We start from the raw sequence: 27,592 nt of genomic DNA, 5'->3' as shown, positions 1-27,592 counted from the left end.
CCAGCACTTTGGGAGGCCAACGCAGGCAGATCACCTGATGTCAGGAGTTCAAGACCAGCCTGGCCAACATGGTGAAACCCCATCTCTACTAAAAATAATACAAAAAAAAAAAAAAATTAGCCAGGCATGGTGGTGCACACCTGTAATCCCAGCTACTCAGGAGGCTGAGGAAAGGGAATCTCTTGAACCTGGGAACCAGAGGTTGCAGTGAGCCGAGATGGCATCACTGTACTCTAGCCTGAGTGACAAAGTGAGACTCTGCCTCAAATAAGAAAAAAAAAAAAAAAATCTAAAATAAAACAAACATCTCAGTGAACATATGATTCTAAAATTAAATATTCAGTTAAGCTATGATTTCAGAGAGAGGGAATAAATAATGACATATGTAGACATGAAAAGACTAAAAGAATTTATTAATCTCCGAATCTATGAAAGAGCTACTCAAGGATATACTTCAGCAAGACGGAAACTAAAAGTTGTGAACTACAAAATCTATGATGACTAAACAAAATGGTAAAATATATATTGATAAATCAAATTAGGTATTAACTATAGAATAGAAAAATAATGGCCAATGAGGAAGTTAAAAATAAGAAAAAACTAAAATGCTAGAGAACAGTACGTATGACAGTACTTTAGAGTTAAAATACTCTAAATACTGAGGTCCTTGTTTTGTGTTAGAAGCAGTTAAAGTTATTAGCTTCAAAATCAGTATATGCTGTTAAAAATATATAAATATAATCTATAAAAGAACAAAAATAGAGTGTATACCTTTGAAACCAATAGAAAAAAATTAAAATAACATTGAGTGGAAATCAAGGAAAGAGGGAGGGAGATAAAAAGGGAAAGAACGGGGAGACAGTAAGGAAGGAATGGCGGAACTGGAGGGGGAGAAAGCAGATAAACAGAAAACACAAAATCAGATACCAGAATAATACCAGACATATTCCAAATATATCAGTAAGAATAAGAACCATAAAATGATTAGATTGGAAGGCACATCAAGACAGTATAGAAGCCTCCAGCGAGCACCCCCTCCACAAGAACACGAAATTGAACAACTATCCACACAAAAAAAGCACCTACATAAGAGCCAAAAAAAATCAAGTGAGCAATCACAGTACCTGGTTTTAACATCATATAAAAAGGCGCTGAAGAGGGAAGAAAAGACAGCTGTAAACTGCCTATACCACCCCTCCCCTATCCCCAGCAGTAGCCACATGGCATGGAGAGAGAATCCATGCACTTAGGGGAGGGAGAACACAGTGATTGTGGGACTCTGGATTGGAACACAGTGCTGCCCTGTCACAGTGGAAAGTAACATGGGGCAGAGCTCAACTGGTACCCATGGAGGGAGAATTCAGACCAGCCCTAACCAGAGGCTAATCATCCATCCCAAAGATCAGAACCTACATTCCAACAAGCCATGCCACTGCAAGCCAAGGTCCTCTGTGATGCTAAATAAGCTAGACCACAAGGACTATAATTCCTGGGCAAGTCCTGGTGCTGTGCTGGACTTGAAGATAGTGAGTGTGGGGTGAATGTGACCTAGTAAGATACCAGCTGAGGTGGCTGAGGGAGTGCTTGAGTTACTCCTCCTCCAAACCCAGACAGTGCAGCTCACAGCTCCAGGAAAGACTCCTTCCCTCAGCTTGAGGAGAGGGGAGAGTAAAAAGGACTTTGTCTTGCAACTAGGATACCAGCTCAGCCACAGTAGGATAGGGCAACAGGCAGAGTTCTGGGGCCCGCCATTCTGGGCTCTAGCTCATGGACAACACTTCTAGACACACTATGGGCCAGAAGGGAACCTGATGCCTTGAACAAAAAGACCCAGTCCTGGCAGGCTTCACTACCTGCTGACTACAGAAGCCTTGGGCCCTGAATAATCAGGAATGGTAACCAGGCAGTGCTCACCCGAGTCCTTGGGTAAGAGACTCAGAACCATGCTGGCTTCAGGTGTGACCCAGCCATACCCAGCTGTGGTGGCTATGGGGACAGTCTCCTTTTGCTTGAGGAAAGGAGAGGGAAGAAGAAAGGAGACTTCATCTTGCAGTTTGGGTACCAGCTCAACCACAGTAGGGTAGAGTGCCAAGAAGGCTCCTGGGATCCCCGATTCATGGTTTTGGCCCCTGGACCTGCCCTGAGCCTCTAGAGGGGAGCCCACTGCCCTAAAGGAGAAACTCAGGATGGACAGTATTCACCACAAGTTGACTAAAGAGTCCCTGGGACTTGAGTGAACATCAGCAGTAGCCAGGCAGTACTTGCCAAGGGGCCTAGGTAGTGGTGGCTACAGGCCTTGAGAAAAGGGGAGAGGGGGAAGGACTTTGTCTCATGGCTTGAGTGCCAGATCAGCTACAATAGAATAGAGCACCAAGTAGATACCTAAGGTTCATGACTCCAGGCCCTGGCTCCTGGACAGTATCTCTGGACCCATCCAAGGATGGGGGGAAACTCACTGCCTTGAAGAGAAGGAAACAAGCCACCTGGATTTGCACTTGCTGATTGTAGAGCCCTTGGGCCTTGAGTGAACATAAGCAATAGCCAGGCAGGGGGTCACTGTAGGCCTTGGGTGGGACCCAGTGTTGTACTGGCTTGGGGTCTAACCTAGCACAGTATCAGTGGTGGTGGCCACAGGGGTGCTTGTGTCACCCATCTGAAAGCAGCAGGTAGCTCGGCACAGAAGGAGACATTCCATTGGTTTGGGAGAAAATAAGGGAAGAGAATAAGTATCTCTTCCTAGTAATCCAGAGAATTCTTCTGAAGCTCAATCAAGACCACCAAGGTGGTACCTCTATGAGTCTGCAAGAGCCACAGCTTGGGGTGTGCCCTTATGCGGATACAGCTGCAGTAACCAAAAACTTAGTCAAAACACCCAACTCCCTTTGAATACATGGAAAGCCCTCCCAAGAAAGATGGGTGCAAACTGCAATACCAAACTCTTCAATCCCCAGACAGTGATGAACATCCACCAGTGTCAAGACCATCTAAAATGTGACCTCACCCAAATGAACTAAATAAGGCACCCAGTGACCAATCCTAGAGAGACAGAGAGATGAGACCTTTCAAAGAAAGAATTCAAGATACCTACTGAGGAAACTCAACAAAATTCAAGATAACATAGAGAAGGAATTTAGAATCCTATCAGATAAACTTAATAGATTAAATAATTTAAAAGAATCAAGTAGAATTTCTAGAGCTGAAAAATACAACTGACATATTGAAGAATGCATCAGTCTCTTAATAGTAGAACTGATCAAGCAAAAGAAAGAAACAGTGAGCTTGAAGACAGGCTATTTGAAAACACACAGAGGAGACAAAAGAAAAAGGAATGAAAAGCCAGGCACAGTGGCTCATGCCTATGGTCCTAGTACTTTGGGGCACCAAGGTAGGCAGATCGCTTGAGCCCAGGAGTTCGAGACCAGCCTGGGCAACACGCAAAACCCCATCTCTACAAAAAATTTTTAATTCACTGGGTATTTTAAGTAACTGGGACTACGTTTGCTTGTAGTCCCAGTTACTTGGGAGGCTGAGGTGGGAGGATCGCTCGAGCCCAGGAGGTTAAGGTGGCAGTAAGCCATGATTGTGCCACTGCACTCTAGCCTGGGAGGCAGAGAGAGACCCTGTCCCAAAAAAATGAAAAAAAGAAAGAAGAAAAAAAACAGAAAACAAAAGAAAAGAGAAACAGAGACAAACAGAGAAAGAGAAACAGAGAGAGAAACAGAGAGAGAGAGAGAGAGAGAGAGAGAGACTGAAAGAAAGAAAGAAAGAAAGAAAGAAAGAAAGAAAGAAAGAAAGAAAGACACAAACTAGAAAATAGTCTCAAAAGTTATTGGCCTTAAAGAGGAGATGGGATGAGAGATCAGAAAAAAAGTTTATTAAAGGGATTATAACTGAGAACTTTCCAAATAAAGATATTAATATTCAAGTACAGGAAAGTTACAGAACACCAAGCAACCCAAATAAAACTACCTCGAGACATTTAATAATCAAACTCCCAAAAGTCAAGGATAAAGAAAGGATCCTAAAAGCAGCAACAGAAAAGAAACAACACACAAAGGAGCTCCAATACATCTGGCAACAGACTTCTCAGTGGAATCCTCATAGGCCAGGAGAGACTGACACAACATACTTAAAATACAGAAGGAAAAAATTTTTATCCTAGGATAGTATATTGAACAAAAATATTCTTCAAACATGAAGAAAAAATATTTTCCCAAACAAAAGCTGAAGAATGTCATCAACACCAGAACTGTCCTACAGGAAACACTAAAGAGAGTCCTTCAGTCTGAAAGAAAAGGATATTAATGAGCAAAAAGAAATTCTCTGAATTTTCACTGGTAATAGTAAGTACACAGAAAAGCACAGTATATTATAACTGTAATTGTGGTGTGTAAACTCATATCTTGAGTAGAAAGACTAAAAGTTGAACCAATAAAAAATGGTAGCTATATTTTTTAAGATAGACAGTACAATAAAATAGAAATAACAAAGTTTAAAAGCAGGGGATGAAGTTAAAGTGCAGACTTTTTTTTTTTTTAACCAGTTTTCTCTTTTCTTGTTTATGCAATCAATATTAAGTTGTCATCAACTTAAAATAATGGCTTATAAGATAGTATTCCCAAGCCTCATGGTAACTTCTAATCAAAATCATACAACATATCCACAAAAAAAAAAAAAAGGCAAGAAAATAAAACCCACCACCTGAGAAAATCACCTTCATGAAAAGAAAGAAATGAAAGAAGGAAGACCACAAAACAACCAGAAAAACAACAAAATGGCAGAAGTCCTTACTTATCAACAATAACATTGAATGTAAATGGACTAAACTCACCAATCAAAAGTCACAGAGTAACTAAATTGATTAAAAATAAGCAAGACTCAAAGATCTGTTGCCTACAAGAAACACACTTCACCTAGAAGGACACACACAGACTGAAAATAAAGGGATAGAAAAAGATATTCCATGCAAATGGAAACTAAAACACAATAGGAATAGCAGCTATACTTATATTGGACTAAATAGATTTCAAGACAAAAACTATAAAAAGAGACAAAGATGGCCAGATGCGGTGGCTCACGCCTGTAATCCCAACACTATGGGAGGCCGAGGTGGGTGGATCACAAGGTCAGTAGTTCAAGACCATCCTGGCTAACATGGTGAAACCCTGTCTCTACTGAAAATACAAAAAATTAGCTGGGTGTGGTGGCATGTGACTGTAGTCCCAGCTACTCAGGAGGCTGAGGCAGGAGAATCATTTGAACATGGGAGGCAGAGGTTGCAGTGAGCTGAGATCACACCACCGTACTCCAGCCTGGGCAACAGAGCAAGACTCCATCTCAAAAAAAAAAAAGAGAGAGAGAGAGAGACAGACAAAGTCATTAATGATGATAAATGAGTCAAATGATAAAAGAGTCAATTCAGTCAGAGGCTATAACAATTGTAAATACATATGCACCCAACAGTAGTGCACCCATATATGTAAAGCAAATATTATTAGTGCTAAAGAAAGAGAGAGATTCCCAGGGCCAGGCGTGGTGGCTCACGCCTGTAATCCCAGCAGTTTGGGAGGCTGAGGCGGGCAGATCACGAGGTCAGGAGATCTAGACCATCCGGGCTAACACGGTGAAACCCCATCTCTACTAAAAAATATAAAAAATTAGCTAGGCGTGGTGGTGGGCACCTGTAGTCCCAGCTACTCAAGAGGCTATGGTAGGAGAATGGCATGAACCTGGGAGGCGGAGCTTGCAGTGAGCCAAGATTGCACCACTGCACTCCAGCCTGGGCGACAGAGCGAGATTCCATCTCAAAAAAAAAAGAGAGAGAGAGAGAGAGAGAAAGATTCCAAAAAAAATAATAGCTAGAGACTTCTACACCCCACTTTCAGCACAAGACAGATCATCTGGACAGAAAATAAAGAAACATGGGATTTAACCTACACTACAGACCAAATAGACCTAACAAATGTTTACAGAACATTTCATCCAACACCTGCAAAATACACATTCTTCTCCTCAGCACATGAATAATTTTTAAGGATAGACCATAAATTAGGCCACAAAACAAGTCTTAAAATGTTCAAAAAACTGAAATTATATCAAATGTCTTCTCTGACCACAACAGAATAAAACTATAAATCAATAACAAGAGGAATTTTGGAAACTATACAAACACATGGAAATCTAAAAATATGCTCTTGAATGACGAGTGGGTCAATGAAGAAATTAAGAAAATTGAAAAATTTCTTGAAACAAATGAAAATGGAAACATAACATACCAAAACCTATGAGATACAGCAAAAGCACTACTAAAAGTTCATACCAATAAATGCCTACAGCAAAAGAGTAGACAAACTTCAAATAAATAACCTAATGATGTATCTTAAATAGAAAAGCAAGAGCAAACCAAGCCTAAAATTAGTAGAAGAAATAATAAAGATCAGAACAGAAATAAATGAAATTGAAACAGGAAAAATAATATAAAAGAGAAACGAAATAAAAGCTGGTTTTTTGAAAAGAAAAAAAAATCAACAAAACTTTAGACTAAACAAAAAAAAAAAAAGAAGACTCAAAATCAGATGAAAAAGGAGACAGTACAACTGATATTGCAGAAACTGAAAGGATCATTAGAAGCTACTATGAGCAATTACACGCCAATACATTGGAAAACCTGGAAGAAATGGGTAAATTCCTAGACATATACAACCTACCAAGATTGAACCGTGAAGTAATCCAAAACCTGAACAAACCAATAACAAGTAATGAGATCAAAGTCATAATAAAAAGTCTCCCAGCAAAGAAAAGCCTGGGATCCAATGGCTTCACTGCTGAATTTTACCAAACACAAAGAAGAACTAACACCAATGCTACTCAAAGTATTCCAAAACATAGAGGAGAAGGAAATACATCCAAACTCATTCTACATGGACAGTATTATCCTGATAACAAAATCAGACAAAGATACATCAAAAAAAGACAACTACAGCCCAATATCCCTGATGAACACTGATGCAAAAATCCTCAACAAAATACTAGCAAACTGAATTCAATAACACATTAAAAAGATCATTTGTCATGACCAAGAGAAATATATGCCAGGGATGCAAGGGGTTTAACAAATTACGCAAATTAATCAGTGTGCTGCATCATATCCACAGAATGAAGGACAAAAAACATACAATCATTTCAATTGACACCTTAAAAACATTTGATAAAATTCATTATGCCTCATGATTAAAAGTAAACACCTCAAGAAACTAGAGAAGGAAGATACATCAATACAATAAAAGCCATATAAAACAGATTCACAGCTAGTATAATACCGAATGGGGAAAAACTGAAAACCTTTCTTCTAAAATCTGGAATGAGACAAGGATGCCCGCTTTCACCACTGTTATTCAACATAGTACTGGAAGTCCTAAGTAGAGCAATCAGATTCAGTCCTCACCAGAGCAAAAGAAATTAAGGACATCCGAATTGAAGAGGAAGAAGTCATTGTTTGCAGATGACATGATCTTAAATTTGGAAAAAACTAAAGACTCCATTAAAAAAACTATTAGAACAGATAAACAAATTCAGTAAAGTTGCAGGACACAAAATCAACATACAAAAAACCAGCAGCATTTTAAATACCAAGAGCAAACAATCTGAAAGAGAAATCAAGAAAGCAATTCCATTTACAATAGCTACAAATAAAATACCTGGGAATTAATTTACCCAAACAAGTGAAATTTCTCTACAATGAAAGCTACAAAACATTGAGGCAACAAATTGAAGAGGACACACAAAAAAAGAGAAAAGTATTCCATGCTCATGAATTAGAAAAATCAATATTATTATAATATCCAACTACTCAAAGCAATCTACAAATTCAATGCAATTCCTATTAAAATACTAATGACATGTTTCACAGAAATAAAAAAATTAATCCTAAAATTTATATGGAGCAACAGAAGACCCAGAATAGCCAAAGCTATTGTGAGCAAAAAGAACAGAACTGGAAGAATCACATGATCTGACTTCAAATTATACTACAGAGCTGTAATAACCAAAACAGCATGGTACTCACATAAAAACAGACACATAGACCAATTGAATAGAATGGAGAACCCAGAAATAAATCCATACCTCTACAGTGAACTCATTTTTGACAAAGGTGTGAAAAACATACATTGGGGAAAGAACAGTCTCTTCAATTAATGGTGCTGGGAAAACTGGATTATCCATATGCAGAAGGATGAAATTAGACCCCTATCTTGCACCCAACACAAAAATCAAATCAAAATGGATTAAAAACTTAAATCTAATACCTAACTATGAAACCACTAAAAGAAAACATTAGGGAAACTCTCCAAGACATTGGACTGGGCAAAGATTTCTTGAGTAATACCCCACAAGTACAGGCAACCAAAGCAAAAATGGACAAATGGCATCATATCAAGTTAAAAATCTTCTGCATGGCAAAGGAAACAATCAACAAAGAAACAATCTACAGAATAGGAGAAAATATTTGCAAACTATCCACCTGACAAGGAATTAATAACCATAGTATATAAGGAACTCAAACAACTCTGTAAGTTAAAATCTAATCATCTCATTTAAAATGGGCAAAAGATCTGAACAGACATTTCTCAAAAGATGACATACAAATGGCAAAGAGGTACGTGAAAGGTGCTAAACGTCACTGATCAGAGAAATGCAAATGAAAATTACAATGAGATATCACATAACCCCAGTTAAAATGGCTTTGATCCAAAGGACAAGCAATAACAAATGCTGGTGAGGATGTGGAGGAAAAGGAATCCTCATAAACTCTTGTTAGAAATGTAAATTAGTACAACCACAGTGGAGAAGGATTTGGAGATTCCTCAAAAAGCTAAAAATCGAGCTACCATACTATCCAGCAATCCCACCTGCTAGGTATATTCCCAAAAGAAATAAATCAGTATATCCAAGAGATATCTGCACTTCCATATTTATTGCAGCACTGTTCACAATAGCCAGCATATGGAATCAACCTAAGTGTATATTGATGGATGAATGGATAAACAAAATGTGGTACACATACACAATGGAATTATTATTCAACCATAAAAAAAAATGAAATCCTGTCCTTTGCAACAACATGGATAGAACTGGAGGCTATTATGTTAGGTGAAATAAGCCAAGTGCAGAAAGATAAATATCTCATGTTATTATGTGGGGGCCCCCAAAAATAATTAAACTCATGAAGATAGGGTAGAATTATGGTTACCAGAGTCCAGGAATGATAGCGGTGGTGGCGGGCTGCGTGGAATAAAGAGGAGATGGTTAATGGATAAAGAGGATTTGGTAGTAGAGGTGGGGGTAGATAATGGCTAAAGAAGAGATGGTAGTGAAGGGGGAGATAAAGAGGAACAGGGGGATAAAGAAGAGATGGTTCGGCCTGGTGCAGTGGCTCACGCCTGTAATCCTAGCACTTTGAGAGGCCAAGGTAAGCAGATAACTTGAAGTCAGGAGTTCGAGACCAGCCTGGTCAACATAATGAAAACCCTTCTCTACTAAAAATACAAAAATTAGCCTGGTGTAGCAACACGTGCCTGGAGTTCTGGCTACTAAGGAGGCTGAGGCAGGAGAATCCCTTGAACTCAGGAGGCAGAGGCGGCATTGAGCCAAGATCATGCCACTGCGCTCCAGCCTGGGTGACAGACCAAGATTCCATCTGTGGGCAGGGGAAGAGATGGTTAATGGGTAAAAAATTACAGTTAAATAGGAAGAACAGGTCTACTATATGTTTCAAAATAACTGAAAAATAGAATTTTTTAACACAAAGAAATGATGAATGCTTGAGGTGATGGATACCCCAATTACCCTTATCTGATCATTACACATTGTATGCTCGTATCAAAATATCACATGTATCCCATAAATATGTAAATCTATTATGTACCCATAATTAAAAATAAAACATTTTTCAGTGGATATTTGTTAAATTACTCTATACTACTCTGAAGGAAAAGTTTCTGAATTAAAACTAAAAATATGCATACAAGGAATTTCACTGAAGCATTATCTGTAATTACCAAAGATTGGTAACAAATATCTATCAACAGGGGATAGCTGAATAGGTTTGGATATAGTAATGCAATGGAATATAATGCAACCATTAAAAAGAATGAAGGAGACAAATGCTCTTAGGAAAACATACCTATTATATTGATGAATGGGTTAAAAAAATTAAATAAATTGGCCAGGCACGGTGGCTCACGCCTGTAATCCTAGCACTTTGCGGGGCCGAGGTGGGCGGATCATGAGGTCAGGAGATGGAGACCATCCTGGCGAACACGGTGAAACCCCGTCTCTACTAAAAATACAAAAACTTAGCCCGGCATGGTGGCGGGCACCTGTAGTCCCAGCTATTCGGGAGGCTGAGGCAGGAGAATGGTGTGAACCCAGGAGGCGGGGCTTGCAGTGAGCCAAGATCATGCCACTGCACTCCAGCCTGGGCGACAGAGCGAGACTCTCTCTCAAAAAAAAAAAATCAAGGGAATTTTAAAATAATATAGTAGGACCACATTTTCGTTTTAAAAATGTGTAAGTATATATAAATTATATCAAGCTAAAAACCTTCTGCATAGCCAAGGAAACAATCAGCAAAGTGAAGCAACAACCTGCAGAATGGAAGAACATATTTGCAAATCATAAATCTGATAACGAGTTAATATCCAAAATAAATAAGGCACTCAAAAAACTGAATAGTAAGACAACAAATAACCTAATTTTAAAAAAGGCAAAGGATATGAATAAACATTTCTCAAAAGGAGACATACAAATGGACAACAGGTATATGAAAAAAATGCTCAAAATCACCAATCATCAGAGAAATGCAAATTTAAATCACGATGAGATACCACTTCACATCTGTTAAGATGACTATTATCAAAAAGATTAAAGATAAGCATTGGAGAAAATGTGGAGAAAATGAAACCCTTGCACACTATTGGTGGGAGTGTAAATTAGTAGAGCTGTTATGAAAAAACAGTACAGAGGTTCCTCAAGATATTTAAAATAGAATGACCATATGATTCACCAATCTCACTACAGGGTATATCGTCAAAGGAAATGAAATCAATATGTCAAAGAAATACTGGCACTTCTATGTCTATTGCAACATTATTCACAATAACCAAGATATGGAATCAACCTAAGTGTCCAACAACAGATGAACAGATAAACAAAATGTGGCACATATACAATGGAATATTCAGCCATAAAAAAGAATGAAATCCTGTCATTTGTAACAACATAAATGGAACTGGAGGACATTGTGTTAAGTGAAGTAAGTCAAGCCCAGAAAGACAAATATTGCATGATCTCGCCTGTATGTGGAACCTAAAAAAGTTGAATAGAAGTAGAGTAGAATGGTGGTTACCAGGGTCTGGGAGAAAGAGGGAAGGTTGGGTAAGATGTTGGTCAAAGGATACAAAATTTCATTTGGATAGGAAGAATAAGTGCAAGAAATCTATTGTATAACATGATGACTATAGTTAATAACAAAGTATTGTATCCTTAAAAATTGCTGAGAGTAGATTTTAAATGTTCTCACCACACACAAAAATATAAGTACGTGAGGTGATACATGTTTGTTTGATTTAGCCATTCTACAATGTATATATATTTCAAGACAACATGTTATACATAATATGTACAATTTTTTTCAATTAAAAAAGTTTTTAAAGCCAGATACAGTGACTCACACCAGTATTCCCAGAACTTTAGGAGGCTGAGGTGGGAAGACAGCTTGAGCCCAGGAGTTTGAGACCAGACTGGACAACAGAGTGAGACCCCCATCTCTACAAAAAAATGGAAAAATTAGGCATGGTGGCCTATATTTGCAAATACCCCAATATTTACACCTGTAGTCCCCACCTACTTGGGAGGCTGAGGTGAGAGGATCTCTTGAGCCTTGACCTCCCAGGCTCTAGACCTCCCACACCACTGAGCTGTAGCCTGGGCAGCAGAGTGAGATCTTTTCTTAAAAAAAAAAAAAAAAAATTTAACGTGGAAAAAGTATACAAATGCTTATAATAAAACACATAAACTTTAAAAACTGGTTACTTCCAAGAAACAATGGATATTTCATGTTTTACTTTAGATACGTCTTTAGTTTTAAAATCTGATTTTTAAAACCTGATTTCTGAAAATGGAGAAAGCTTCCAGAAAGTGATACAAAGAGCCAAACGTCTAAATCTAATATTAAACTAATATCTGTTGAAGATTTATTGCAAATTGAGTATCATTTACCCAAAATGCTTGGGACCAAAAATTCTGAATGTTTTTGGATTTTGGAATATTTGCATGTAATATCTTGGGAATGGAACCCAAGTCTAAACACAAAATTTATTTTTTTCATGTATACTTTATATACATAGCCTAAAGGTAATATCATACAATATTTTTAATAATTTTGTGCATGAAACAGAGCTTGTGTACACTGAACCATCAGAAAGCAAAAGTGTCACTACCTCATTCCAGTGTTCAAAAAGTTTTGGATTTTCACATTAGAGATGCTCAACCTGTATATGCCATAGGGTTCATATTAAGAATCGCTCTCACTCTTCACAAATCTATGAGTACATATTATTCTCATTTCAAATTACTATCGCTATTTCAAGAGAAGAGGAGGAAACAGAAGCTTTTAGGAAATGACTTGCCTGACATCACACAGGTAAAATTAAGTTGCCAAATAGGCTATAACCCTTAATGCTGTTTCAGCACACTATTCCTGTAACTGAGGGGAAAACTGCAGAATACACATATGGTATTTACCAGATGTACCGTCTAATTCAACTTATAATGAGATGGTATCATGAGCTTTGAGCTGGAATACCCACTCCCCAGGACATGCCTATATGCTCGTGCCTACGCTCTAGCTATCATAATTGCAGATCTCAGATTACATCTTGACCTGGCTTCTTCATGGGGAAGGTTCCAGAGATGATGTGATGGGGAAAGATGGTGTCCCTTCCACATCTTCCCCGCAGTAATCCCATGGAGAAAGAGGCCAGGCTGGCAGCATGGAGTGATCCCAGGCAGACCAAACCCAGCAGAGTCACTCCTGCATGGAAGCCACACAGCAAATCCTGATGAGCAGGACTGCTGCTCTCTCCTACAGACTGAGACTTTCCTCCTTATAAGGGCACCAGGAGTTACAGCAACAAAAATCTCAGAAGTGTGTCCCTCAGATCCCCTTTTAAAAAGGTTTCTCTGCCCAGCTTCAGGAACTGCAGTTAGCTGACAGCCTCCAGCTGCTGGTTCCTAAGGGACAGAAAGCTGAGCTTCCAGCAAGCACCCACCCATGACAAAGCAAGAAGGTGGCTAAGGGCCTGGTCATTTTTGCCCTATATGGGACTTCTCTCACTGGCAATCTTTGCTGATGGCCTTCCTGTCAGGCTGGTAGAGCCTCTGTGGATCTGCACTGTGGCCTGATACTACCCCTGCCTAGTGCTGTTTCCTCCCTGTTTTCACAGGTGTTAGCTCCGTGTCTGCATCTCGGAGCGTCCAACCTGTGACAAAGGTCCTCCAGCCTAACTTATGCACTGACATAAGGTATTTTTAAGATCAGAGATTAACTGGGTTTCCTTTGCTGAGAAGGGGGAGATTTCAGCATCCCCTACCCAGTCTAAAGCCAAAAAGCCTGGTCGCCCTCGTATAAGCAGTAGCAGAGGGCTAGGAAGAAGAAACAACGCCCAGAAGGAATTGCCCCGAATGAGAAAAAGGCTGGGTTCAGAGTCAGGTAAACCTGGTTTTCATTCCAGAGTCCCCCACTTACCACCAGGTGACCTCAAACAAGTGAGTGAACTTCCCTATGCCTCTGTTTCCTCCGCTGTAAAACTGCTCCAGGTTTAGAGGATTATAGGAGGAGACAAGGAGCACAGAATGTGGTACACAGTACTTCCTTCCTTCTTTTCTTGAATCAGTCCATAAAGGAGATACGAGTTCTACAGTAAGAACTAAGGCCAGACTGCCTGAGCTCAGGAGAGAGGATCAGACTAACAGGGAGATTAAACTGGCTTTGAAAACAACACGTGCAATCTATTTAAATGCAAAATTGCTATTCTCAGTCCACCTGTGCTTTGTGTCAATTTTTTCCTAGCGGTGGGAGGTTTCACGGAGGTCTCCATACTCTTATTCAGTCTCCATTTGATCAGTGAGAAAACAGGACAAAATATCAGCTATGAGCTATGGATGGAGAACACATTTTTCTGTTTAGAACTTCCTACCAACTTCCAACACATCATGTGAATGCCTTAGAAGCCATCACTCTATCCTAATAACGAAGTAAAAAGCTGAACAATCTGAAAAATCAACTTTTTTTTCTTTTTTGAGACGGAATCTCGCTCTGTCGCCCAGGCTGGAGTGCAGTGGCACAATCTTGGCTCACTGCAACCTCTGCCTCCCGGGTTCAAGTGATTCTTCTGCCTCAGCCTCCTGAGCAGCTAGGACTATAGGCATGCACCACCATGCCTGGCTAATTTTTCTATTTTTAGTAGAGAAGCGGTTTCACCATATTGGCCAGGCTGGTCTCGAACCCCTGACCTTGTGATCCACCCACCTCGGCATCCCAAAGTGCTGGGATTACAGGTGTGAGCCACTGCACCCGGCAACAACTCTTCTTAGATCCATCAGAGAAGTGAGTGCACAGGGCAAAATGATACCTCCAAAGCTGGAAAGACAGACTGGTGAATACAGAGAATCACAAATGGCCAGAGCAGACAGGCAGGAACAGAAACCTCCACAGGAACCAGTGCTGGGTAGGAAAATCTAAACTGTAACTGAAAAATTGCTGTAGGCTACGTGGACAAGTCTGAGCATTAAAAACTCCAGGGAGGACCCATTCGTAGGAAGTCCCTTACACTTTGTGAATTGTACCTCCAGGAACTATCCAGGTCCTCACAGTGAAGACGGAAGAAAAATCCCCTTGTGCTTCTGGCAGTGGGACGAGAAAGGGAACCATTTTTAAATACACCAGAGCATTCTGATCTTCTTAACAAGGCCTGACCTCAGGAGAAACTATTTAACCAGAGCCTAACTAACTGATTGGAGGAAAGGAAATACCCATCTCCAGCCAGCTCCAGCCACCCTGTCCCTGCCAAGAGGTGAGGGGAGGAATGAAAAGAACTTGTAAAATTCATAGCCCAGGGGCACAGACTCACTAAAAACTGAGACCTAATCACAGTACTATAGAACATTCCTCCCCCACCCCACACCTTACCATCACATTACTAAATGGCCTATTTACCTAGCACATGACAGCTGACTTTCAGCAAAAAGTCACAAGGCATATTGAAAGGCAAAAACACGGTTTGAAGAGACAGAGTAAGCATCAGAACCAGACCCAGGTATGGCAGGGATGTTGGAATTATCAGACTGGGAATTTAAAACAACTAGCGTTAATTTTTAAAGGGCTCTAATAGATAAAAGTGGACAATACGCAAGAAGAGATAGGCATTGTAAGCAGAGAGATGAGAACTCTAAGAAAGAACCAAAACAAAATGCTGGAGATAAGAAACACTGTAATTGAAACAAAGAATGTCTTTGATGGATTCATTAGTAAACTGAAAACAGCTGAGGAAAGAATCTCTGTGCTTAAGGACACGCCAATAGAGACTTCCAGAACTAAAACATTTTAGAAAACAGAATATTCAAGAATTGTGGGACAACTACAAAAGGTATAGCATACACATAATGAGAATACCAGAAGGAAAAGTAAGACAGGAACAGAAGAAACATTCAAAGCAATGATCACTGAGAATTTTCCCAAATTAATGTCACCCACCAAACCTCAGATCACAGAAGTACAGAGAACACCAACTCAGACAAACACCACAAAAACGGCCGGGCGTGGTGGCTCACGCCTGTAATCCCAGCACTTTGGGAGGCCGAGGCCGGGGGATCACGAGGTCAGGAGATGAAGACCATCCTGGCTAACACAGTAAAACCCCGTCTCTACTAAAAATACAAAAATTAGCCAGGCGTGGCGACAGGTGCCTGTAATCCCAGCTATAGGAGGCTGAGGCAGGAGAATTGCTTGAACCCAGGAGGTGGAGGTTGCAGTGAGCCAAGATCACGCGACTGTACTCCAGCCTGGGGGACAGAGTGAGACTCCATCTCAAAAAGAAAAAAAAAAAAAAAAAAAAAAGTCAGGAAAAAAAAAATCACCTAGCCTAAAAAGAAGGAAAGATAAGAATTACAGTTGACGCTTGAACAATGCAGGAGTTAGAGACACCGATGCCCCCACACAGTCAAATCTACAATAACTTTTGACTCCAAAAATTTACTAATAGCCTACTATTGACCAGAAGCCTTACCAACAATATAAAGTCAATTAACACATCCTTTGTATGTTATTTTGTATTACATACTGTATTCTCACAATAAAGCTACAGAAAACAAAATGTTATTAACAAAATCATAAGGAAAATACATTCACAGTAATGTACTGTATTTATCAATACCATAAATTTATATCATCTGTTTACAATACGAATAGTCTATCTGAAATGGCAGGCAGCCACAGCTGCAGACCCCAATCTATGATATATATGGAGCAATCCAACTTTTTCTTGTAACTAGTGTCACTTCGTATGGGTCCCCTAGTGTTACCGAGGTTTATGGTATTCTACTAAACACGATAAAAAAAAAAATATGCTAGAGATTCATGATGAGAACCTTGACAGATCACTTTTTACTGCTATATAAAATTTACTAGAGAAAAGGACTGTTCAGGAGGAGATGATTAGCATCACAACATTTAAGTGGATACTCATAACACTTGAGTTCACAGCAAGAACAACAGGAAGTGGCTACGAAATTATTACAGTAGTAAAGTATGTCCTTTAGTTCATGTTATGCAGTTATTTAATACTGCCTCTTTACGTCTGTAAATGTTCTGTTTATGTGCATACGTTTTTATAAATTTTAACTTTTTGTAATAGATTTGTTTATATTTTATGGTAATAATGAAATAGACTAGTATCTACATATATTTTATGCATTCATGACATACCTAACTTTTTCAATATTTCTAGGCTAAGGAGTTGGTCTGCATGTTTTTCAAGTCATTGTAAATCTCCAAAATATTTTCAGTATACCTTTTAAAAAATAATCCACATATTAGTGGACTCACACAGTTCAAGCCCATGTTGTTCAAGGATCAACTGTACATCCAACTTCTCAGAAACCATGCAAGTAAGAAGAAAGTGGAATGAGATATTTAAAGAGTTGAGAGGAAAAAAAAAACCCACCAACCTAGAATTTTGGACCTTGTGAAATTATCCTTCAAAAATGAAGGAAAAGGCCAGGTGCAGTGGCTCACGCCTGTAATCCCAGCACTTTGGGAGGCCAAGGAGGGAGGATCACCTGAGGTCAGGAGTTCAAGACCAGCCTGGCCAACATGGTGAAACCCCATCTCTACTAAAATTACAAAGATTAACCGGGCGTGGTGATGCATGCCTGTAATCCCAGCTACTCAGGAGGCTGAGGCAGGAAAATCACTTGAACTTGGGAGGTAGAGATTGCAGTGAGCCAAGATCATGTTATTGCACTCCAGCCTGGTCAGCAGAGGCAGACTCCATCTCCAAAAAATAAAAGGAAAAATCGACTTTTTCAGACAAAAATGGAGTGAATTTGTTGCCAGTAGACCTGTCTTGCAAGAAATGTCAAAAGAAGTCCTTCAGAGAGAATGAGAATTACATAGGTCAGACACTTAGAGGGACATCAAGAAAGAAAGAGCACAGAGAGGAATAAGTGAAGGTAAAATGAAACTTTTATTTTACTTATTTTTAACTAATCTAACAGATGACAGTTTAATGAAAAAATAACGTGTATTCAATTATGCATGCATATGTGTGTTTATGAATACATGAAATGAGTTAAAGCAATGATACAAGGAATGAGAGGAATTAGGAACATCTTCCTATTATAAGGTACTTAGTATAGTATTATTTGAAAGGGGCTTGGATTACTTGTAAATGTATTTTGCAAACTCTAGGGCAACCAGTAAAAATAATTTTTTTTTGCATTTTGATTGCTGCTAAGGAAGGAGAAAAAGTTGAATCATATAAAATGCTCAATTAAAACCAAAAAAGGCAGAAAAAGAATGGAAGACAAAATAAGAAGAAAAAGGGCAATGAACAGAAAAAAGCAACAAATACCAGAGGTATTAATCCAACTATATCAATAATCACCTTAAACTTCAGTGGTCTAAAATATACAAATTAAAAGACACAGACTGTCAGACCAGATGAAAAAACAAGACCCAACTATATGTCATCTACAAAAAGTCATTTTAAATATGAGGACACATATTGATTAAAAAGTGAAGAGATGGAGAAAGATATATCATGCTAACAGTAATCAAAAGAACGCAGGAGTAGCTGTATTAACTTCAGACAGAGCAGACTTCAAAGCAAGAAAAGTTATCAGAGATGAAGAGGGTCATTATAATGATAAAAGAGTCAATTCTCAAAAAAGACATAATCTTTAACACCTGTACATCTAACAACAGAGCATCAAAAAATGTCAGGAGAAAATTGATACTGCAAGGAAAAATAGATGAATTCATTATTATAGTTGAAGACTTAAATACCTCTCTATCAGATATGGACAGATTTAGCAGGCAGAAAATCATTAAGGATATAGTTGAACTCAATAACACAATCAATCAACTGGATAGAATGAACATGTAGAGACTACTTTGTCCAACAATAGCAGAAATCACCTTCTCTCAAGGTCACATGGAACATTCACCAAGATAGACCACATTTTGGGCCATGTAACCCACCTTAACAAACAAATAGAAATCATACAATGTCTGCTCTCAGGCCACAGTGGAATTAAACTAGAAATCAGTTAGAGAAAATAGCTAGAAAATCCAAAAATACTTGGGAGACCAAACAACACACTTCTAAATAATACACAGGCCAAAGACTATATCTCAAGAGAAAATAAAATATATTTTAACTAAATGAAAAAGAGAATACAAATTAAAATTCGTGGCATGCAGCAAAAGCAGTGTTTAGAGGGAAATTTTTAGCATTAAATGCATATACTAGAAAAGAAAAAAATAAAAAATCAATAAGCTTCTGCTTTAGGAAACTAAAAAATTAAAGCAAATTAAATCCAAAGTAAGCAGAAGAAAAGAACAAAAATTGGAGCAGAAAGCAATGAAATTGAAAGCAAAAAATCAATAGAAAAAAAATTAACAAAACCAAAAGCTCATTCTTTGAAAAGATCAATAAAAATCAATAAGCCTCTAGCCAGGTTAACTAAAACATACTAGCCGCTGAGATGAGACCTAGATGTTTGCCTTATATTGGCAATCAATGAGCAACCACTTATGCCAGACCGGTGGACTAAAACTCATTAACATTGTTTCCTTTCTTTCGTTCATTCCACCAATTAAAAAAAAAAAAAAAAAAAAAAAACCTTAATACTGAATACCTACTATGTGCCAAACACCGTTCTAAGTGCTTGAGATTTATCACTGAATAAACACAATAAGTAAGTAAACTGTATATTACATTAGAAGGTATCACGTGGAAGAAAACATAGATCAGATTAAAAAGAGGACTAGAAGTTGTCCTTAATTTGGTATAAATTTATAATATATAATACTATTATTCTCATCCCTTTCTTATCCTCTTATATAACATAAATATATTAATAATAGTTAATTTTATATCACAGTATTTGAATTACAGGATAGGAAGAAGACAAATGAACATCACCAATGACTTCGCAGCCTCTTTTGGGGAAAAGGCTGGCATATTTTCCACTGTACATAGAGTAATTGTACCATGTTAGATGGAAGTATGATTTTCTTATTGACTTATTTGGAGATTAAATATGGATTATAAAAATGCTTATGAGTATCAAGTTGACAAGAGGTGAGGAGGTAATAGTTCTATGTATCAACTTGGCTAGGACGTGGCACTCAGGTATTTAAGCCAACACTAAACTAAGTGTTGCTGTAAAAGTATTATGTAGATGTGATTAACATCTACAATCAGTCGACTTTCAGGAAAAGATATAATCCTCTGTAATCTGAGTAGGCCTCATCCAGTCAGTCAAAAGGCATTAAAAGCAGAACTGAGTTTTCCTAAGGAAGAAGGAATTTGTTGTGAACTTCAGCATCAGCTCTTCCCAAGGGTTTCCAGTCTGTCAACTTGCCCTGAATTTTGGACACAAGTAGCCAATCACCACAATCACGTAAGTCAATTCCTTGCAATAAATCTCTTCATATTAAGTACCTACTAGCTCTGTTTCTCTGGTAGAACTCTGACTGATACAGTCAGCTACATAGAGAAAATAACATTTGGGCAAAGACTTGCAGTTAAGCATGGTGTGTACAAGGAACAGCAAAAAGGCCAGTGTGGCTGAATAAGAGTGAGCAAGGGGAGAGACGTAGGAGAGGAGGTTATTCTATTAACCATAAGAAGCAGCAGAGAAAGTACAGGCTGTGAGTTGAAAGGTCTCCTTTAGCATCCTTTCTATCACAAGCCAAGCCCACATCATGACAAAAAATGATGCTACCATCATCCAAATATCTCTCCTTCTCTAAAATGGTACAAATGAATGTTCCCCATCTCCATTGTTGACAAAAGCTTCTGGTTACTACAAGGAGATCTTTTGTACCTAACTCATTGTACATTACTGCATATATTCAGAACATTATTTGTGAGCTGAATCATGTTGGTAGTGTCTCCACTAGGGGGTATGGAACTCTGGAGCCAGGCTAGAACATAGATCCAAAATCATCCAAACGTGGATCAAGGACTGACGAGCCATCTACAGTCAATGGGACAGTTTACCTGTTTTCCTTGGGTAAGACGGTGGTTTGGAGTCAAGAAGATTTAATGCTTCTAACTGGTCCCGCCCAGATGTAGTTGAAAAAATAAAGACCAGGATTCCAGATCCAAGATGGCCGAATAGGAACAGCTCCGGTCTGCAGCTCCCAGCGTGATCAACACAGAAAACAAGTGTTTTCTGCATTTCCAACTGAGGTACCTGGTTCATCTCACTGGGACTAGTTGGACAGTGGGTGCAGCCCACAGAGGGCGAGCCAAAGCAGGGAGGGGCATCGCCTCACCCATAAAGCACAAGGGGTCAGGGGATTTCCCTTTCCTAGCCAAGGGAAGCCACGACAGAGGGCACCTAGAAAAACGGGGCACTCCCAGACAAATACAGTGCTTTTCCAATGGTCTTAGAAAATGGCACACCAGGAGATTATATCCCATGCCTGGCTCCACCGACCCCAAGCCCACGGAGCCTTGCTTACTGCTAGCACAGCAGTCTGAGCTCCACCTGTGAGACAGCAGCCTGGCAGGGGGAGGGGCGTCTGCCATTACTGAGGCTTGAGTAGGTAAACAAAGCAGCCAGGGAAGCTCGAACTGAAGGAGATAGAGATACCAAAAACCCTTCAAAAAATCAGTGAATCCAGGAGCTGATTTTTTGAAAAGGTCAACAAAATCGATAGACTGCTAGCAAGACTAATAAAGAAGAAAAAAGAGAAGAAGTAAACAGACACAATAAAAAATGATAAAGGGGATATCACCACTGATCCCACAGAAATACAAACTACCATCAGAGAATACTATAAACACCTCTATGCAAATAAACTAGAAAATCTAGAAGAAATGGATAAATTCCTGGACAGATACACCCTCCCAAGACTAAACCAGGAAGAAGTGGAATCTCTGAATACACCAATAACAGGCTCTGAAATTGAGGCAATAATTAATAGCCTCCCAACCAAAAAAAAGTCCAGGACCAGAGGGATTCACAGCCAAATTCTACCAGAGGTACAAGGAGGAGCTGGTACCATTCCTTCTGAAACTATTCCAATCAATAGAAGAAGAGGGAATCCTCCCTAACTCATTTTACGAGGCCAACATCATCCTGATACCAAAGCCTGACAGAGATACAACAAAAAAAAAGAATTTTAGACCAACATCCCTGCTGAACATCGATGCAAAAATCCTCAATAAAATACTGGCAAACCGACTCCAGCAGCACATCAAAAAGTTTATCCAACACAATCAAGTTGGCTTCATCCCTGGGATGCAAGGCTGGTTCAACATATGCAAATCAATAAACATAGTCCATCATATAAACAGAACCAACGACAAAAACCACATGATTATCTCAATAGATGCAGAAAAGCCTTCAACGGAATTCAACAGCCCTTCATGCTAAAAACTCTCAATAAACTAGGTAATGATGGAATGTATCTCAAAATAAGAGCTATTTATGACAAACCCACAGCCAATATCATACTGAATGGGCAAAAACTGGAAGCATTCCCTTTGAAAACTGGCATAAGACAAGAATGCCCTGTCTCACCACTCGTATTCAACATAGTGTTGGAAGTTCTGGCCAGGGCAATCAGGCAAGAGAAACAAAAGGTATTTAATTAGGAAAAAAGGAAATCAAATTGTCCCTGTTTGCAGATGACATGATTGTATATTTAGAAAACCCCATTGTCTCAGCCCAAAATCTCCTTAGGCTGATAAGCAACTTCAGCAAAGTCTCATGGTACAAAATCAATGTGCAAAAATCACAAGCATTCCTATACACCAATAACAGACAAACAGAGAACCAAATCATGAGTGAACTACCATTCACAATTGCTACAAAGAGAATAAATACCTAGCAATACAATTTACAAGGGATGTGAAGAACCCCTTCAAGGAGAACTACAAACCACTGCTAAACAAAATAAAAGAGGACAGAAACAAATGGAAGAACATTCCATCCTCATGGATAGGAAGAATCAATATCGTGAAAATGCCCATAGTGCCCAAAGTAATTTATAGATTCAATGTCATCCCCATCAAGCTACCAATGACTTTCTTCACAAAACTGGAAAAAACTACTTTAAAGTTCATATGGAACCAAAAAAAGCCCATATTGCCAAGACAATCCTAAGCAAAAAGAACAAAGCTGGAGGCATCACGCTACCTGACTTCAAACTATACTACAAGGCTACAGTAACCAAAACAGCATGGTACTGGTACCAAAACAGATATATAGACCAATGGAACAGAACAGAGTCCTTAGAAATAACACCACACATCTACAACCATCTGATCTTTGACAAACCTGACAAAAAGAAGAAATGGGGAAAGGATTCCCTGTTTACTAAATGGTGCTGGGAAAACTGGCTAGCTGTATGTAGAAAGCTGAAACTGAACCCCTTCCTTACACCTTATATAAAAATTAATTCAAGATGAATTAAGGACTTAAATGTGAGACCTAAAACCATAAAAACCCTAGAAAAAAACCTAGGCAATCCCATTCAGGACATAGGCATGGGCAAGGACTTCATGACTAAAACACCACAAATAATGGCAACAAAATAGACAAATGGGATCTAATTAAACTAAAGAGCTTCTGCACAGCAAAAGAAACTACCATCAGAGTGAACAGGCAACCTACAGAATGGGAGAAAATTTTTGCAATCTACCCATCTGACAAAGGATTAATATCGAGAATCTACAAAGAACTTAAACAAATATACAAGAAAAAAACAAAAACCCCATCAAAAAGCGGGTGAATGATATGAACAGACACTTCTCAAATGAAGATATTTATGCAGCCAACATATACATGAAAAAATGCTCATCATCACTGGTCATCAGAGAAATGCAAATCAAAACCACAATGAGATACCATCTCACACCAGTTAGAATGGCAATCATTAAAAAGTCAGGAAACAACAGATGCTGGAGAGGATGTGGAGAAATAGGAAAGCTTCTACACTGTTGGTGTGAATGTAAACTAGTTCAACCATTGTGGAAGACAGTGTGGCAATTCCTCAAGGATCTAGAACTAGAAATACCATTTGACCCAGCAATCCCATTACTGGGTATATACCCAAAGGATTATAAATCATTCTACTATAAAGACACATGCACACATATGTTTATTACAGCACTATTCACAATAGCAGAGACTAGGAATCAACCCAAATGTCCATCAATGATAGAATGGATTAAGAAAATGTGGCACATATACACCATGGAATACTATGCAACCATAAAAAGGATGAGTTCATGTCCTTTGCATGGACATGGATGCAGCTGGAAACCATCATTCTGAGCAAACTATCACAATGTCTGCTTTAGGATGGGAGGAAGATGGTTGGTGACAGGTCTTTACTGAGAAAACAAAACACCACATGTTCTCACTCATAGGTGGGAACTGAACAAAGAGAACACTTGGACACAGGGCAGGGAACATCACACCCCAGGGCCTGTAGTGGGATGGGGGACAGGGGGAGAGATAGCATTAGGAGAAATATCTAATGTAAATGATGAGTTAATGGGTGCAGCAAACCAACATGGCACATGTATACCTATGTAATACACCTGGATGTTGTGCGCATGTACCCTAGAACTTAAAGTATAATAAAAAGAAGTTAAAAATTTTTTTTAAATGAAATAAAATAAAAATAAAGACCAGGCACCATCAAAGGCAGACAATGACAAGTTGGGTGCGTGAAGCCTAATAAGATACCTTGTCAAGGCTTCCTAACCTCTCACTTACCCCAGCAAAAAGAAGAATGCCAAATTTTCCTTACTACAAAGATTACCAAAATAATAATAATTTTAAGTATATTCATTAACATGTAAAAATGCTCATGATTATATAAAGTGAAGAAAAGGTAACACAATCACATTTAATGTATACACTATTGCTAGATGTGTCTCAACTTCATAAACATTAACATGAAAAAATGAATTTCTTAGCGTTTAGGAAATAGGATATCTACAAAGAAACAAGTTAAATGCACACACCAAAAAAAATGTAAAATGCCATGTGGTTGTTGAGATTGCAGGTAATTTTTATTTTCTTCTTTTCACTTCCTGTATCTTCTTTGCCTATAATGGTATGTATTGCTCTAATAACAAAATTGTTTAAAAACTCCTTCCTGTACACGAAGCACTTCCAGCTCCTTAAAAAAGTGATCTGACACTTTTAATCTCAAGCAAGCTGAAACAGAGCTTTTCCAGCCTGCTTTTGCACATGGGAAAGTATAAAGCTCAAAGGAGTTAGGTCACTTACCCAGTGTCACACATTGTGGTGTGTAAGCCCAGCCAAGACAGGCGTCTGGGGGTCCTGAAGGTCCTCTCCATGACAGCACCTAGTTTTGTGCCATTGTCTCAGCCTATGCACCCCCTAAAAGTGAGGCTCAAGATGAGCTAACCCCTTGCTCTTACCTCTGCCAGGCGGGAGTGCTTGTGGACATTCTCGCCTTTTTGCACGCTTGGAGCCAGCTGCTGCAGGACACCCCTGCTGCTTGTCAGTGCTCTTGTCAGCCGAGCAAACTTCCCCCAGCCTGAAGCAAGTGGAAGAGTGAAAAGACAGGGTCAACCACATCCCAAAGGTGCACAGACATTCACGTTAGAAGCTATACTGTCAGAAACAGACACCCCCAATGCCCTCCTAAGCTCCCAACAGTCACTCTGCATCCCTGCAGGCAAGACCCACTGCTCAGAAAAGCACCTTGTGTGTCGCAATTTGCTTCTCCCCTGCACTTTCACTTCATCCTAATCATAGTTCGTGAAGCTGGTAGAGCAGGTTTTAGTACCATTTTACAAATAGGGAGACTAAGACACAGAGTGCCCGGACAATGAGAGTCTAGCACATCTCTCCACTATGGCCCAAGCCTTCTTCACCAGATAATACCAGGTAATTGAGATGGTTCTCTGATTTGGTAACTTGGCTCAGAGTTACCAAATCTGAGTTCCCAAATTGAGTTACCAAATTGGTTCCCAATCCCCAGGCTACCTGATCTTGCAGAAACAACTGGTTCTGGGTTTTAAATGGACAAGCTAGTTCAATAGCCATTCTATGCATTACCTTCTCCAAGGCCAGAGGAGTAAGAAATGATTTCAACCCCTGGGGAGGTGGGGGAAAAGCAGTGGTAGATTTTAGTCTGCTTTAGGATGGAAGAAAGATGGTTGGTGACAGGTCTTTACTGAGAATCGAAGATGTCTGAGTGATCTTGACACCTTTTAAAGGCCCCCAAAGACAATTGTCCATTTCAACACTCAACAACCCATCTACATCAAGGTTATGACCATGCAGTTGCCCCATGAGACCCTTGAAGTCCTGTCGGGATTCTCAAGAATCAGGAATTGGGTTTTAGGAGCTCCAAAAACCCAGACATGGGGTATATAGCAAATAAACAGAGCATGCAACTATTTTTACATTACAGCTAAAAGCAGGACTAGGTAATTTTATTTTTTTATATCCTTTAGAGTTTAGAAGCATTCAGCACCTTCCAGTAGAAATCTCATCTGCCAAATTTTACCCTGGAGCAACTTTCCAAGATAGGATCCAGAGGACAATGGAGTTAAGCAGAAGAATGTCCATATTTTATTTTTCTATACAACCTTTGAGAATCATAAACTGGATAAATTTTTGTCAATATAGTAAGAATAGCAAATCAGCTCTTTTTTGTCTCATTCCAGAAGTGCCAGGCTTCAATAAAAAGCCAGTAGTGCTTTCATCCACCCTGATGCCACGAAGCAGAAATGTGGAACTGCTGGGATTGGCTTGAAAAGATACGCATAGTGGTTTGACTGTGGGCGGGTGGGGTATCCCACTAATGTTAACAGGAGGGGACAGCATGGACTCTGTAGGGGTCTTTGACATCTCCCCCAATGTCAATGAATGTGCTATGGGAACTATGAATTAAGATTTTTTAAGTCACTTTCAGAGGAAGGCTCTACTTTAGCTTAAAATACAGCTGAAACTGGATTCCAAAAAGCTTTTCGAGAAGAGCAGAGAGTTTATTTTTCAGTCAGTTGTGTATGTAAACATCAGCAAGGGCTCTGCACCCACCCTACCACCACCACCAGCGTGATCTATATACTGTGAGAACAGTGATGAGAGGGAGCTGGCAGAGCAGGTGCCCCAAACCCCTTGGTTCATCACCTGATATAACATAAAAGAATAAAAAGGAATATCCCTGGACCTCTGGGCATTTCCCTAGACTCAGGATAGCCCCTCACTCTCTGGCCTAGCCCTGATTCTCTTTGCAAGAGTGGGCTCTTAAAAGAGTGGGCTCTCGGCTGGCTGAGCAAGGGCATGGGAAGGTGAGTGGGTGTTGAAAAGGAAATGGATGAACAGTGTGAAATTTGCATCACACTTCTACCCAGGATGGGCAGGAAGGAAGGAAATAAGTTTTTACCCAAGTTCCCAAACCCATATTTTCTTTCCTGTGCTATAGATACTTTATAATGGCAATCATGCCTCGCCAGATGAAAAAATAGATTCAATCACTCATGTGTTAATTCTATAAACATAATTACTAGGTACCAGGTATGGTACTAGATACTAGAGACATTAACATGAATAAGACACAGATTCTGGCCTCAGAGAGCACACACTCTAGCAGGGAAGACTGACAATTATGAAATCATGACATAGTGAACTAAGTTCTATGACAGGGATGAGTACAGAATGCTATGGCCAAGACTGTCAAAAGAAGGCATATACCTAATCCAGGCGGGGGAGACAAAGCAAGTTTCCTGAAGGAAATGGC

The 27,592-nt window shown here is 39.3% G+C and overlaps 2 protein-coding genes across 3 annotated transcripts in view; both read right to left on the bottom strand.

The window, feature by feature from the left end:
• The window catches only part of LOC126948846 (cuticle collagen 2-like), a 940,772-nt gene that overhangs the window by 824,569 nt on the left and 88,611 nt on the right, over nucleotides 1-27,592 (bottom strand). The window lies entirely within an intron of this gene.
• Nucleotides 1-27,592, bottom strand: part of KCNH1 (potassium voltage-gated channel subfamily H member 1) — a 452,445-nt gene that overhangs the window by 375,653 nt on the left and 49,200 nt on the right. For both annotated transcript variants that reach the window (XM_050781032.1, XM_050781040.1), the window contains exon 5: nucleotides 25,260-25,378. In XM_050781032.1, the coding sequence (XP_050636989.1) occupies nucleotides 25,260-25,378 (119 nt within the window). The remainder of the gene's footprint in view (nucleotides 1-25,259; nucleotides 25,379-27,592) is intronic.

Source organism: Macaca thibetana, chromosome 1 (genome assembly GCF_024542745.1).
Source record: "Macaca thibetana thibetana isolate TM-01 chromosome 1, ASM2454274v1, whole genome shotgun sequence".
Lineage (NCBI taxonomy): Eukaryota > Metazoa > Chordata > Mammalia > Primates > Cercopithecidae > Macaca > Macaca thibetana.
This window is presented reverse-complemented; position numbering and strand designations above follow the sequence as displayed.